The sequence below is a fragment of the Pocillopora damicornis genome, chromosome 4 (genome assembly GCF_964200805.1).
Source record: "Pocillopora damicornis chromosome 4, jaPocDami1.2, whole genome shotgun sequence".
Taxonomy (NCBI): domain Eukaryota; kingdom Metazoa; phylum Cnidaria; class Anthozoa; order Scleractinia; family Pocilloporidae; genus Pocillopora; species Pocillopora damicornis.
This window is the reverse complement of record NC_142673.1, coordinates 16,711,517-16,724,485: the sequence shown is the minus strand read 5'-3', so window position 1 is coordinate 16,724,485 and position 12,969 is coordinate 16,711,517. Positions and strand designations below refer to the sequence as shown.

Genomic DNA, 12,969 nt, shown 5'->3' with positions numbered 1-12,969 from the left:
AACTGGGTACTCATAAATATTTGTGATGCGGCGGGTTTTCTGTTTTGAATGTGAGACAAATATTCTTTAACGCTACCTTCTAGCGTCATCATACGACCTCTATTTCTGTTCAATGCGTAAAAAATCGTGCTGCACCAGCAGCCAAATAAAGCCTTTGACTGTCAATTTTCTGAGTTTACTAAGCTGTTCGTCTCTTCTTTCCTTAAACAGAAAACGTCTCCATTACCAATCCATAAAGAAGAGCCGGATAAAAACAGGTATTCCTTCCTCTTGCTCATGCGTTGTCTAACATGAAGAGAACTAATGTTTTTAGAATGCAGTGATGTTTTTGTTTGAGCAAATATTTGACCCCAGAGATCACTTTACGTAAAAGAGGTTAGGATCATCCTAACACAAAATTCAGTGCTGACATACGAGCCTTTACCCTACTGAATACAGCTACAACTGCGTAATTTTTAATTGAAGAGTTGTTAATTTTCGCTCTTGGAAGTCAAGCTGCCGGCAGAGGATTCCTTGCCGACCTCATACGAGCGCGCTTGTGAAAGTGGATGGGATTAGGAAATGATATTCGAAAGTCTGAGTTAGTGCCTGTTGCCTTCAAAATTGTTTAATTCAACCTATTTACTGAACGCAACGAATCGTAAATTTTTCAAATTTGCAATGTGTGCCGTGTAGTAATGAAAAGTTCCTCTAAAGCTAGACTATGGCCACGAATGGACCTTCTTCTATAGATGTTTCATTTTATTCCTGAATTAAAACATCGAGGGCAAACTCCAATGGACAAAAGGATTTGATTGATTGCAAAAAATGTCGAACTCAGCAAACAGCAAATTATTTTTTAGAGCGCTTCGCATTTCTAAATGGATTTCGTTTACTGTTCGCCTCATTGTTATTCTTTCCTCCCTGCTGACTACGAAAATAAGCTTGGTGTTAGGCTTTTAACTGGTATTTGGTAGCATACATTGTAATATGCAAAATGTCCAGAGATATGTTCGCGTGTCTCACCTGGTACGCCCAAAAACAGGTCACGTGGTCACCACCAGCTTTCATGGCAAAATACAAAAACTTTCATGTAAATTTAAAGCGGAAGGGCGAATATTTCTCAATCTCTATTAAATTGCATATTTATGGATGAGCCAAATTTGAGGTCGATTAAAAAAAAAGCACTGAAAAAGAGCTAGGCGATCATACACTGAAGGATTTATTATATAACCAAATTTTTTACACAATTTTGAGAGAAAAATTGAGAGCGGAATTCACGCTCACAGAGTCAGGCTCAAGGAAATATTTTTGAATTTTGTTAAAGCAAAGCATACAAGGAGGAATTTTGAAGGCCAACTTTGTCCAGAGTTAAAAAGAGTAACCGAAGGCGGTTGGACGTTTTTGTTTAAGCTTGCCAATTATCAAACGATTACAAGAACTTTTGCAAACAGTTATACATGTGAATATATCGTTCGTAGAGAAAAACTGGAATTGGTTAATTTTTGTAGCATGATAGTATTCAGTTTACTCTAGGAAATAGATCGGGGAATAGATAGTCATTAGTCGGCCTTTACAGTTGAAATTCCTTACATTTATCGAGCTATATTCATAATAGGAATTTATAGCATGGCATTCCCGTAGACATGACATGTTACCTTAGCAACAATTTCCTTCTTCAAAAATGCTGGCTAAACAAAGTAGAAAAATATTGGGGTGAGGAACAATGTAATGTCTTGGATATCATTCAGTACTCGAACCTCTGTGTCTCAAATTTATTTTTTTTCCCTTGGTTGCAAGGCTTTTTTTAGGGTTTTTATTACATTGTATGCCTTATTAGTTTGAGGTAGCTGGGTCATCAAGGGCCCCAAAATCGGGCCGCACGTTTCCTGATTTTGATCGTTCCCTACTGATCTATGAAACCTGCTAAGTTATGATCAGAGCTGCAATCGATTCCAGAATACGCTTTTGCATCGATGATGCACCTCAATCAGTCTCTTTTCAGGATACAGTCAATCTGATTCCAATGCCTACCACAAGATGACTACATCGTGTATCTTCCTTATTTATAATACTGAAAAACTATGTTGGTAATGTAGAGATCATTATCATGGCAGGCGTCTTCCACATCTATTAGGCATACTGTCTTTGGTCATTTTTCATATTTTTTTAACATAAAGAGTCCATAGAAGTAGAATCGAAGTGTCGAAAACTGCAGCGTATTATAGACAGAATTTGTAACATTGTACATAAAATCAAAATCTTTCACGTGTAAAAAAGCTATTCAGATGTATGTTAAAAACGTTCAACTTTACTCGAAAAGTTTTAAATCCAATTTACGCGGCGTTGTGGGGGCTCGGTTTCCATGGCATACCAACTGGCGCAATTAGAACTTTTCACGCATCTGGCGTAGTAGTAAGATCATGAACGTAAATCATGTAGCCTCGAGGCATATCCATTCCTTATGGATCAATTTTCTATCAAACAGCATTTCAATCAAAAGTGCATCCAATGTCTCCCTACCCATGAAAAAGTTCTCTTTTTTAACCATTGAACCAAGCAACATGATAAACAGACATGGATCACGTTATCACAAGGTGTTGAGCTTAATTGGTCAATGAGAAAACACCTAAGATACCGGCAGTCATTGATCAAACTACACCACAGCTTCCAATACTGATTCTGAAATAATTTCATGCCAAGCTTAGGAGAGGTGAGTCATATCTAACGGCTCCCAATACTTTCCCGGAAGAAGTTTAGAGCACTGAGGATCAGGAAAGCTAAGCGGCTCGAACTTGAAACAACTCTAGAGGGCCGAACACTTTTCCATTTTTGAAACATTATTAGCGAAAAACAAAAGTACATTACGCTTTTTCTAACCAAACAAGCCACTTAGAACTTCAAGATTTAGGACTTAGCTAGACAGGGAATTCTGTCGTTGATGCAGGTTAAAATAAAGTTACGCGTATGTGGTACGATGCACTCATGCCGAACGCCGCTCTGGATAGCCATTCGCACGCATGTCTAGTCGTATCTACCAAATTTCTATATATTTGTGCTGCTGGTACGAATTGTGGAACCTTCTTGAAGTGTGAAACTTTTCCGGAAACTTCATCAAACCAAATACCATTAATACCAGTAATGTCAAGATCAACATTCCTTTTCCTATCGATCATCTTTTCAGTTCCACCGTTAATTTATCGAGACATACCCTGTATACCCCTTCTCCTTTCTGCTTGTGCGTTTTGTCAAAAAAATATATGCTTAAGCCAAAACCTTTGGACTCTGGTAGAACTTGCTGTTTAACTTATCAGAGAGCGTGTTATAGCGAGCTTTATCAAGTTGACAACTTCGGTCAGGTATTTTTCCATGCGTTTGGATATTATTTCAATCAACGAACCTAGCAAAATGAACAGTAGGCTGAGATCACGTTATCAAAGAAAAACTTTGGTAAAGAGCAAAACATCAGAATGTTAACGCCGTCAAGATGTCAAAATTGATCGAGCTACGTAGACACATAGACCCCACAGTTAACAGCAGCAACTCTAGAGATACTTATTTTACTATTAAGCAACATTGCTAAAACCCTTAATCACCAAGTCTAAGGGAAGCGAGAACTATTTGGTAATTCCCAACACAGGATCAACAAGCTGATCGACTAAACCTGAAAATTCTGATATGTTGAACTTTGTAATATTTGACATCATAATTAGGCGAAAAAAGAATTAGATGACACTTTGGCCTATCAAAAATGCTGGTACAGACAAAATATTTAAGATGCAACAAATCCCAGAAGCTGGAAACGCAACTAGAATGTCGTTGTTAGCGCAGTAAAAGAGAAGTTCAATTTGCCACACAAGGCAAGTCTGTATAATTCCGTTTCTGAAAAAGAATTCGCGTTCACATAATTATATCAAATCGTATACAGCATTATTGATTCTGCGGGGAATCTTTCTTTAGTGCACAACTTTTACTTAACATGACCTTACTAAATACAAGTACTGCCCGCAAAAAAAAATTCATAATTTATTGGGTCATGTACTTCTGCGCTTGTGCAGTCGTACGGAAACTATGGTAATTCAGAAATACTTTTCCGTTAATTTCACCAGTCGAGAACTTAATAAGTCTAGACGAAGGACAGCGTCGCCCACGATTCGTCATTTTAAAGCAACGTTATTTTCTGACAAGTTAGCTTTTCGATTAGGAGCTTTAGTTACACAGAAAGTTATCAAAAATCTGACAAAAGTCGAGAGAAATTGAAAACCAAACAAGTCTCTTCAAAGTCGACTTAAAATCGCTTCATACCCAAAAACTATCGAGGGAAACAGACAAAATAGCTGAGAAGTGTTTCGAGACAAAAGTGTACACAAAGAAGTATTTAACCTGCGGTAAGAATAACAAAAGTCCAGGCATAAGAGAAATTGTTATGCAGCGTTCTTGGATTGTACAAACTCTTTGACATAACAATTCCTTTCGGACATATAAGTCCTCAATAACAGTAGCTGACCGAAAGGCTTTTCCAAACGTCGTTTCACGTTAAGGCAGCCACTTCGGTCTTTATTTCCAGCATTGATTCCAATCCTTCTTGAAAATTGAAGGATGGTGAAGTCATAAAAATTAAACATTATCTCTATTATTTGTTTTCAGGTGTAAACTTCATTCAAAATACCTCACAGAAAGTGAAGTATTAGATAGACCATCACCAGTTATGGAGGGTGAGTGGGGAAAATTTGAAATCCTACGTGAGGAAGTGGAGAAGCTAACAAAATTACTGCAGAAAGATACGGAAAAGGTTGAAGATATTTCGAAGCAGTTCGAAGAGACCCTTAGTGAAGGGGAAAAAACGTTCAAGGAATGCGCTGATTTGGGAATACTATGCCAAAGCCTAACCAAAGCAATGACTGAGTTAAGGAATGTACGCGAGAAGTTGGCCTCTAAAGATATAGTCATTGAATTTGTTGGAACAACTAACAGTGGCAAATCATCCGTTATAAACGCCCTTCTTCGCGAACGTCGTGTGCCTGTTGGATTCATGCAAACAACCATGTGTTCAATTAGAGTTCGCGTCACGGAGAATAGAGAGTGGTCAGTTGAAAAAACTGGCGAAGACGGAGAAAAGAAGCTTCTCTCGGAGGCCATTGAAGAAAAGGCATTAGAAAATCTCTTGAGTAAAATGATCGGTCTGAAAAACGAAAAGTTACGGAAAGAGGAAGGAATCGATCTATACACCACTGTACAGATCAACTGGCCTAAGGAAAAATGTAGAAAGTTGCCTGAAAACGTCATCTTGTGTGATACACCGGGCTTTGGAGAGAGTGAGGAAGATATCCAGCTTGTCACTGAGAGGTGCAAAAAAGCAGACATAATTGTAGCTGTTATGGATTCCACGTCACCGTCGAGAGAGATAGTGAGTAAAACTTCAATGTTTTCCCTGTTAGCATAATTAATTTTTATTTTGATTATGTTGATTACATTGAAGCAATATAATTAAAACCTGCTTACTCTTTTTTCAGCAAAGACACCGCGTTATCTGCGCAAAGCCTGTTCTAATATTCAATATTATTATCACACCCTGTTCCCTGATCAAATCAGAAGTGATTCCTTCGAGTTAATCGAATTTATCCACTGGTGTAAAGAGTTGCATTAAATTTTTTTCTTTTATGGTTAGTTTGAAGCGTTTTAAATCACCTCCGAGTCGCAAACAAAAAGCTTACCACATTTTTTAAGATAGAGTTTAATGAAGTTTAAGCAGCAGTTACAGTTACCATAAAAAGTATTTGCTTTGATCTTTGCACCGATGGCATGTCCCTTTATTGTCCGTATTATTCAGGTTTTATTTTAGGAATTTGGCATTCTCACTTGTTTAAGCCAGAAATCCAGCAGTTAAGGGATGACCTTGAACATCTAAATCACCACAAACGTAGACCTTGAGCCAGGGGTAGTTTCAAGGGTGCGTTTCCAAGGGAAGTCATTTTAATAAAAACACTGGTGTTGGAATCTTTGAAAGAAAATCAAGTCCATGACCCTATTAAAATTATTAGCATTTTGATGTCTATTCGTAAACTCGTGAAAAAAACGTTTGTTATTTTTATGATATCGTAGCTCATTGAGCTAGTGAAAGACGTAGGTTGTCCATTCACTTTTGGAGTCTTTACAAAATGGGACGAGTGCTTGAGAAAAGCGGAGAAAGAAGGAGATGACACCGTCAAAAATGTGACAGAAACAGCCGAGGTCTTCAAAGAGGAATTCTGGGAGGCTCTTCAAGGGAAAAGCAAAGTTTACTTCGTTAACGTGGAAAACTTTTTAGAACCTAGCGTAAGTACTCACATTATATATAATGAATCTTAATTTATGCACAAATTCTCAATGCAAACAAAGATACCACACACTGTAGACAGAAATGTCGAATAAGGAGAGCTATGAAAAAGGTCTAATATGAGGCATGAACAAATATCAAAGTTTCAACTGAGCATAGAACCCTCTGAACCTTTAAGAGTTTCTTCTTTTCCTTTTTATTTTTGGTTTTTTTCCCTTTAACACCACATTTGGCAAGGACAGCGCCAGAAATAATAGATTAAATATTCTTAAACTAGTGTGCTCAACGTTGTGGACTTAAGAGAACACCACAGTATAAGGGTAAAATTTAAGAAAAAGAACCTCTCGCTGACCTCCACTAACGTCTTATTGTCGATCACAACAATTTTGCTCTGATATTACGCTACCCATTCTTTTCAGTCCAGTTTTCAAGAGTTCGAGCGCACCTTGGCCACGAAGGCAACAGAGATAAAAGGCAAGTCATTAACAGAGCAGGCGAAATCTATCGCTTTACGATCCTTGGAGTACTGCGATCGGTTAAAAAAAGCCATCGGAAAGAAGAAGACAGAAAAGCTACAGCGTCTAGGTGAAGAGTTGGCTTCCGCGAAGAAAGGTAGTAAGACTCTACATAATCCTTTTGAAAGCATCAAGAGTGAAGATGAGGATTTACAAGTTTCCACCAGCGACACAAACCTGTTAGAGGAAGTAAATAAGAAATTAAGTGAAGGAGCATTAGAAGAACATTCTGTCGAATTCTTCCTAAAAAAAGATTAACGAGAAGACCACAAAGGCTATTGCAAGCAAAAGAGATGAAATCAGTAAAGCATACCAAGAGTGGAAAAAAAACACAGCATGCCGCAAGTTTCAGTCTTTCAATTTGCGGTTTCGTGAACCTCCACAGCTTCAGTATCGAGAATTACCTAAAGAAGAATACAACTGCTTATTTGACCCTCATTACTACTACACAAGTAACTTTCTCTTGCCCTGCACTTTTGGTGTTGTAGCTTTAGCAAGTCCAGCTGTTGCTCTCCTTGTTGCCGTCAAAGCAGGTGCGTGAGTCAATGTCAAACATTTCAGATGAAGTGTCAAGTCCTATTCAGATATCTCGAACCCCAGATATTCTTAGAAGCGAGTCATCCCGGGAGTGGACTTGAATTACCAACGCAATTTTAAAATCGATCTTTCGAAATTAGGCCATGTCTCTGGGTGTTAATTTGTATCAACGAATCTTTCGAATTTCAAACTAGATGTTAAAACTTGGGCTGTTCTTAGAAGCTCACAGTTGGTACAACTGACAAACATCTGTACATGTTCTCGCACCACGTGGCGGCTATTTTTTAATTTTAAATACATGCCATTTACAATAAAAGGGCGTTTTCACAACCAAAACAGGAAGCTGATTTTAATTTTTGAAACCGACACCGATACGTCGTGTATTTCTGCTTTCATGGTAGACCAAATTTTTTTTAATTAGGGATGAACACTTGACTTTGGCTAAGAGTTGTCTATTCAGGAAAGCAACCAAAGCTAACAGCATGTAAAATTGCTACTGTTAATCAGCTGGGTTAGGTGTATAATTGCTGTGGCGCTTTACACAGGCCGTCGAAGGTAAAAAGTACTCTTTCCTTTACTTTATGATATTTTTCTCTGGGTCAAATATACGGAAGTCTCTCATTTACGTATTCCCCTCCTCTTGATATTGACTGTCACAAATAATTAAAATGCTCTCTTGCTTACAACCTTCAACCTTTGGCTTTCTAGGGGGATTCCAGTTCCTAAGTACACTGGCCTGTGGTGGAGCAGCCGGAGGAGTCGGAGGAATTACCTCTCTAGTCACTGGTATTTTTCGTCTCGGCGACAAAATGAAGAAAAAGTACCCGATTAGCCCCTACAAAGTAAAATGTTGGAAACGTTTCCTCGTAAAAGAATTAAAGAACCACCATGAAAACTGCAAGAAGATGTTAAGGGAGGAAAAAGGGGCCAACCTTAAGAGACTAAAAGAGAAATTGGAAATTATCGTGGATGAGAACCCAGTCGAAATCGAAGAGCTTTGCAGCGATTCACACTTCTGGAACGAACTGGGTTCACGATTGGGAATCATAGAAGACAGTATACGGGCAACAGTTGAACAGTTGAAAGAGCTGCTGGCAAAGTGAGTATTTCTCTCTTCGTGATTGGTACAATAAGAACCCAAAACACGTTATTTTTTCGCGAAAAATTGTAGAATTTTATGGAAAATCACTTTACACTAATTTAAACACTAAATTCGGCACATGAGAAGCTTAACGTTTCAATTGGTTTGGCACTTTTTTCCATCTTATGTGACTTGCCTGGTTAAATTAATTTGCTTATCGCGCTTGTTGAAGCAATTGATTCGGCGCATGAAAAGTTCGAAATTTGGTTATGTAAATGCTATTTTTAATTCTAGCGAGGATATGGGCCAATCAAGCGCTGGAAGGTATACTTTCAAATCATTTCTTCATTCTAAAGCCTCTTTCTAAATCTAAGAAGAAAAAAAACAATCAAGTACGCAAAAAATAATTAAATAAATAAGACGGGTCTGTATCGATCCACCTCTTGTCATTTTGCCAGCCGATCAATATTTTCTCATGTAAACGGATACCTAACTCAATAACCCAGATATCATTGTAACTGAAAGAGATAGTTATGTAAAAATCGCTTTTTTTTCGACTCACAGTTTTTTTTCTGAAAGAACTCTATCCATCCTATTCGCCTGAAAGTTTACAGCACTAAGGAGCGAGGATGCACTGTGACTGCACAATACACTACCAACATTTCTGGCTTTGATGGATGATTCTTTGTAGCAGACGCTAATAACACTCTAGTTATGTAATTGGGCACGAAGAGCTGTTTAGTTCAACTCTGCATCGCATGTAGATACGTTTCCTTCAACATCTCAGTATCCTTACACCATAATATAAGTGTGCATGCACGCCATCCTTTTGTAAATAGTTACATGATCATAACTGCAAGAGTTTTTGGCTTCTTCACATGTTGTCGAGTTCATAAAGACGCATAGAAAATGTAGAACAAGACGTCCATTGAAACATTTGTTCGAGATCCTGCTTAAGGAAAGATATTTCGATTGTGACCAGGATTCGCCTATGGCATATACACGTCTGAAATGCCATGACCGGAATAAGATAATTGATAAGGATTGAGGAGTGTATGTGGGAATAGGTTCGTTTGTTTGTGTCATTTAATGTGCCAATTGCTCTTGTGGCCAATGTTGTGACGAGGTTGGGCAGTCACGGCAAAGGAAGGATTTTTGCAGGCCAAAAGATTTAGGGGAAATATTCAAAGCAAAAGTGACTTTCTTTAAACCTGAAAACTATCATCGTGATAAGCCATACTTGTCCCTGGTAACTCATTCTTATTCTAATGAGCTAGTCAAGTGATAATGATAAAATATTTTACTACATTAATGTGATGCATAGGCTGTGCACAAAACTTAAATTAGACTATACTTTTAGAGCTGCTACCAATCCCTACACATAACAAAATTTTAGTGAGGAAAATAATATAAAATTTGGTTGAAAAATTAGAATTCGGCGTGGGCTGCATAGACAAGATTCTTAGAAAAAGAAATGTGCACCAATGGAAAAGCTAAGGAAACTTTTTCACAACACCTGCCTGTACCTGTATGGCATGTAGTAAAGTCATTCAGGTTTAATCTTGAAAACACATGTGCATGCCGATTTCACATTAACCTGTAGTTCAGGCCTTCCATGACTTTATTCTTTAATGCATACCTCAAAAAGAGAAAAAAATATTAAAGTTTCTATTTATTCAGTTTCATAGAGACTAATAGTGACCATGTTTTTTGAGCAAATATCCAGAGGTGGATAAAAAGTAGGATATGGTCTGCAAAACTCTCATATTTTAACTTTTTAACCTCTAAAGCCATGGCATTTATCATTATTCTTGCCTTGTGCATTATGAATGTCAATTAATTTAACTTTCATACATCAAAATACAGGAAATACAGAAAAAAATTTTTTAATTTTATTTTACAACATGATACTTACATTAACTATATCAAGGTTAATTTCACGGGACTCTCTACGTACATTGTGTTATACTACTTACTTACAGTATTCTTAAGATACAATTAATATTTATACTACTTACATTGTTCTACTTACACTACGTACAATATGCACAAATATTTAGACGCCCATCATTTACACACACAAAAAAAGAGAAACTTATTCACAAAAGAATTACAGCTACGAAAAACAAAAAGGCTAAATTGTGGGTGGGATAGATAGGAGTAAGAGCTTGAAAAAAAAAAACCAAAAATTCAGCGTTTAACAAAAATTGATTTTCAGAGGCTTAAGATCAGCATAAGGAGAGTAAGATATAGCCTGCGAGCAGGCTCTTATTTGGAGCCCGCCTGCAAACTATATAGCAATTGTAGTGCATGAAGTATTTTGTCCCACTTCTGTTGAAATCTATCCTGTAAATCAGTCACGATAGATACTTGTTTTTCAATTTCTAAATTATATTTCAGCCGTTGCTGATATTCTCTGATAGATGGAGATATGTTCTTAAATATACAGCAATAAATATAATACCTTGCGAGGAGCAAACAATGACTTACTAAAATATCATCTTTCTTTCCTCTAAAACCTAAACATTCATAGATATCCAAAACGTGTGAGGAAGGTTTTCGTTACCGAACATTCCCCGAAAAAGATGGATTAATGTTTCCTTGTCTGTTTTGCGCAAATAACAGAGAGCAGTCCCGAAACTCCCATTTTAGATCGAAAGGAATTCGTTGCTATACGTCTGTGGAGAAATTTGAGCTGGAAGTGCCTTATCTTAGTACTGAACGTACACAGCCCTTGTGGTAAAAAATTGACTTTCAGCTAAAATCCTCCACCACTTCAAGGTCACAGTCCCTTACCCATTTTTCTTGACTCTTTCGGGGGCTTGTAGAAATTTTTTGTATTAGAATTTTATACGCTAATTTAGTAGGCTTGGTTGCTGCAATCAATTTTTGCACCGAAAACCCCTGATCCTTTCCATCTGATTTTTTCAATTTCAGAGATTTCATAGCGCTCCTTATGGCCGAGGTCACTCCATAAAATTCAAGGAAAGAGGGAGATAAGCAATATTTCTCTCTAAACTCTCCATAAGTTATGACCTAAAAATCGTCGTTAACAAGATCTTTGATAATTTGTACACCAGCTTCTGCCCAGTGCTTGTTAAAGAAAAGAAAAGGCCTATAAGCAATTCTAACTAATGAGCTATACCATATTAATACTACTACTACAAAAGTCATGTTTGGAGAGGAAAGAGTCTCTAAAATTAAAGTCCACCCAGATTTCGATAAGTTTTCGAAGGAAGTCCTCCTTGATGTCATGTTTGGTAGAGTCTTGTTTTTCTAAGTTCCCAAGAAAAACTAATTTTCCTCCCCATTGTGAAAGAAAGAAATCCCCCAAATTTTTTCATTTGGATTTACAATCATCAGAGATATAGATATACTTTACTATCCACGCGATCTTTAAAGACTTATTGAATGCCATGATGTCCAACATTTTTTGACCACCATCACCATAGTCAGCAATCATTTCAGACCGTTTGATTTTGGCTTTTTTCCGTCCCAGAGAAATTTGAAAAGTAAAACATTTATTTCTTTTAACGATTTAAGACACGTACGTAATGAGGACAAAATGTAGACCAATTGGGATGCAGCCAACGTCTTTATAATTGTAATCTTTCCAGGAAGCGTTAATCTCTTGTTTTTGCCAATTGTTAAGAATATCTTCAACTTTGTGAACCTTGTCTTCATAGTTCATTTTCATTTCTTCATTTTGGTCCGTACAAAACCAAACACCTAAGGCCTTGACTTTACCATCCGCCTATTTCAAGTTCTTTTTCAGAGCACATAATTTGATTTTAGCCTCTCTTTGATCGTATCCAGAGAACTTCGGTTTTTCCACAGTTCACTCGCAGGCCAGGCAGTTGACCGAAACAAAAGACCTCTCAAGTGACGCTTGTGAACCATCTAATATCATCGTGGTGTCGTCCGTATAGTGACTTAATTTACACTCGACATTTCTCACAGAGATTCCTTTTATCTCATTGTCTTCACGAGTATATGTAGCACACCTCGACACAGAGGATAAATAGGTAAGGCGAGAGCGGGCAGCCCTGCCTTACACCTCTACCGAAGCTAAAGAAACTCCCTGACCATCCATTATTTATTATGCAGCTTCGGATATCAGAGTAAAAATAAATTAATCCAATTAATTAAAGAGGAACCAAAACCAAAATGCTCCAACGTTTTCCGCAAGAAAGTCCATTCAATGGTATCAAATGCTTTTTCGAAGTCGATGAACAGGAGTAATCCAGGAAGATCTTTCAAGTGGGTATAGGAAGTAACATTATTGATCAAACAAATATTTTCTGCAATAGCACGGCCTTTCTGAAAACCGGTCTGATCGTGATCTATTAGATCCGACAACACAAACGTGAGACGAGATGCGATCGCTTGTGATGCAATTTTGTAATTACAGTTAAACAGGGTTATGAGCCTCCAATTCTTCAATTCGTTTAATGCTTTGTCTTTTTTCTGGACCAAAGAAATGATACCCCTTCTCTGAGTTATGGCTAGATTTTCATTTTGATAGCTTCTATTAAGGGAAC

The 12,969-nt window shown here is 37.4% G+C and overlaps 1 protein-coding gene across 1 annotated transcript; it reads left to right on the top strand.

Moving 5' to 3' along the window:
- Positions 1–210: 210 nt before the first annotated feature.
- Positions 211–10,325, top strand: LOC149047024 (mitofusin-1-like). The gene is made up of 6 exons (XM_089203927.1): positions 211–257; positions 4,627–5,386; positions 6,082–6,294; positions 6,715–7,343; positions 8,056–8,446; positions 8,993–10,325. Exons 2-4 carry the CDS (start codon positions 4,688–4,690, stop codon positions 7,066–7,068), a joined length of 1,266 nt encoding a protein of 421 aa, XP_089060053.1. The 5' UTR covers positions 211–257; positions 4,627–4,687; the 3' UTR covers positions 7,069–7,343; positions 8,056–8,446; positions 8,993–10,325.
- Positions 10,326–12,969: the final 2,644 nt, after the last annotated feature.

Excerpts from the sequence above, each read along its gene's own strand:
- LOC149047024 (XM_089203927.1), top strand. The coding sequence starts at position 4,688 with ATGGAGGGTGAGTGGGGAAAATTTGAAATCCTACGTGAGGAAGTGGAG. Across the intron at positions 5,387-6,081 it reads CGTCACCGTCGAGAGAGATA|CTCATTGAGCTAGTGAAAGA; the intron begins GTGAGTAAAACT and ends ATGATATCGTAG. Across the intron at positions 6,295-6,714 it reads AAAACTTTTTAGAACCTAGC|TCCAGTTTTCAAGAGTTCGA; the intron begins GTAAGTACTCAC and ends CATTCTTTTCAG.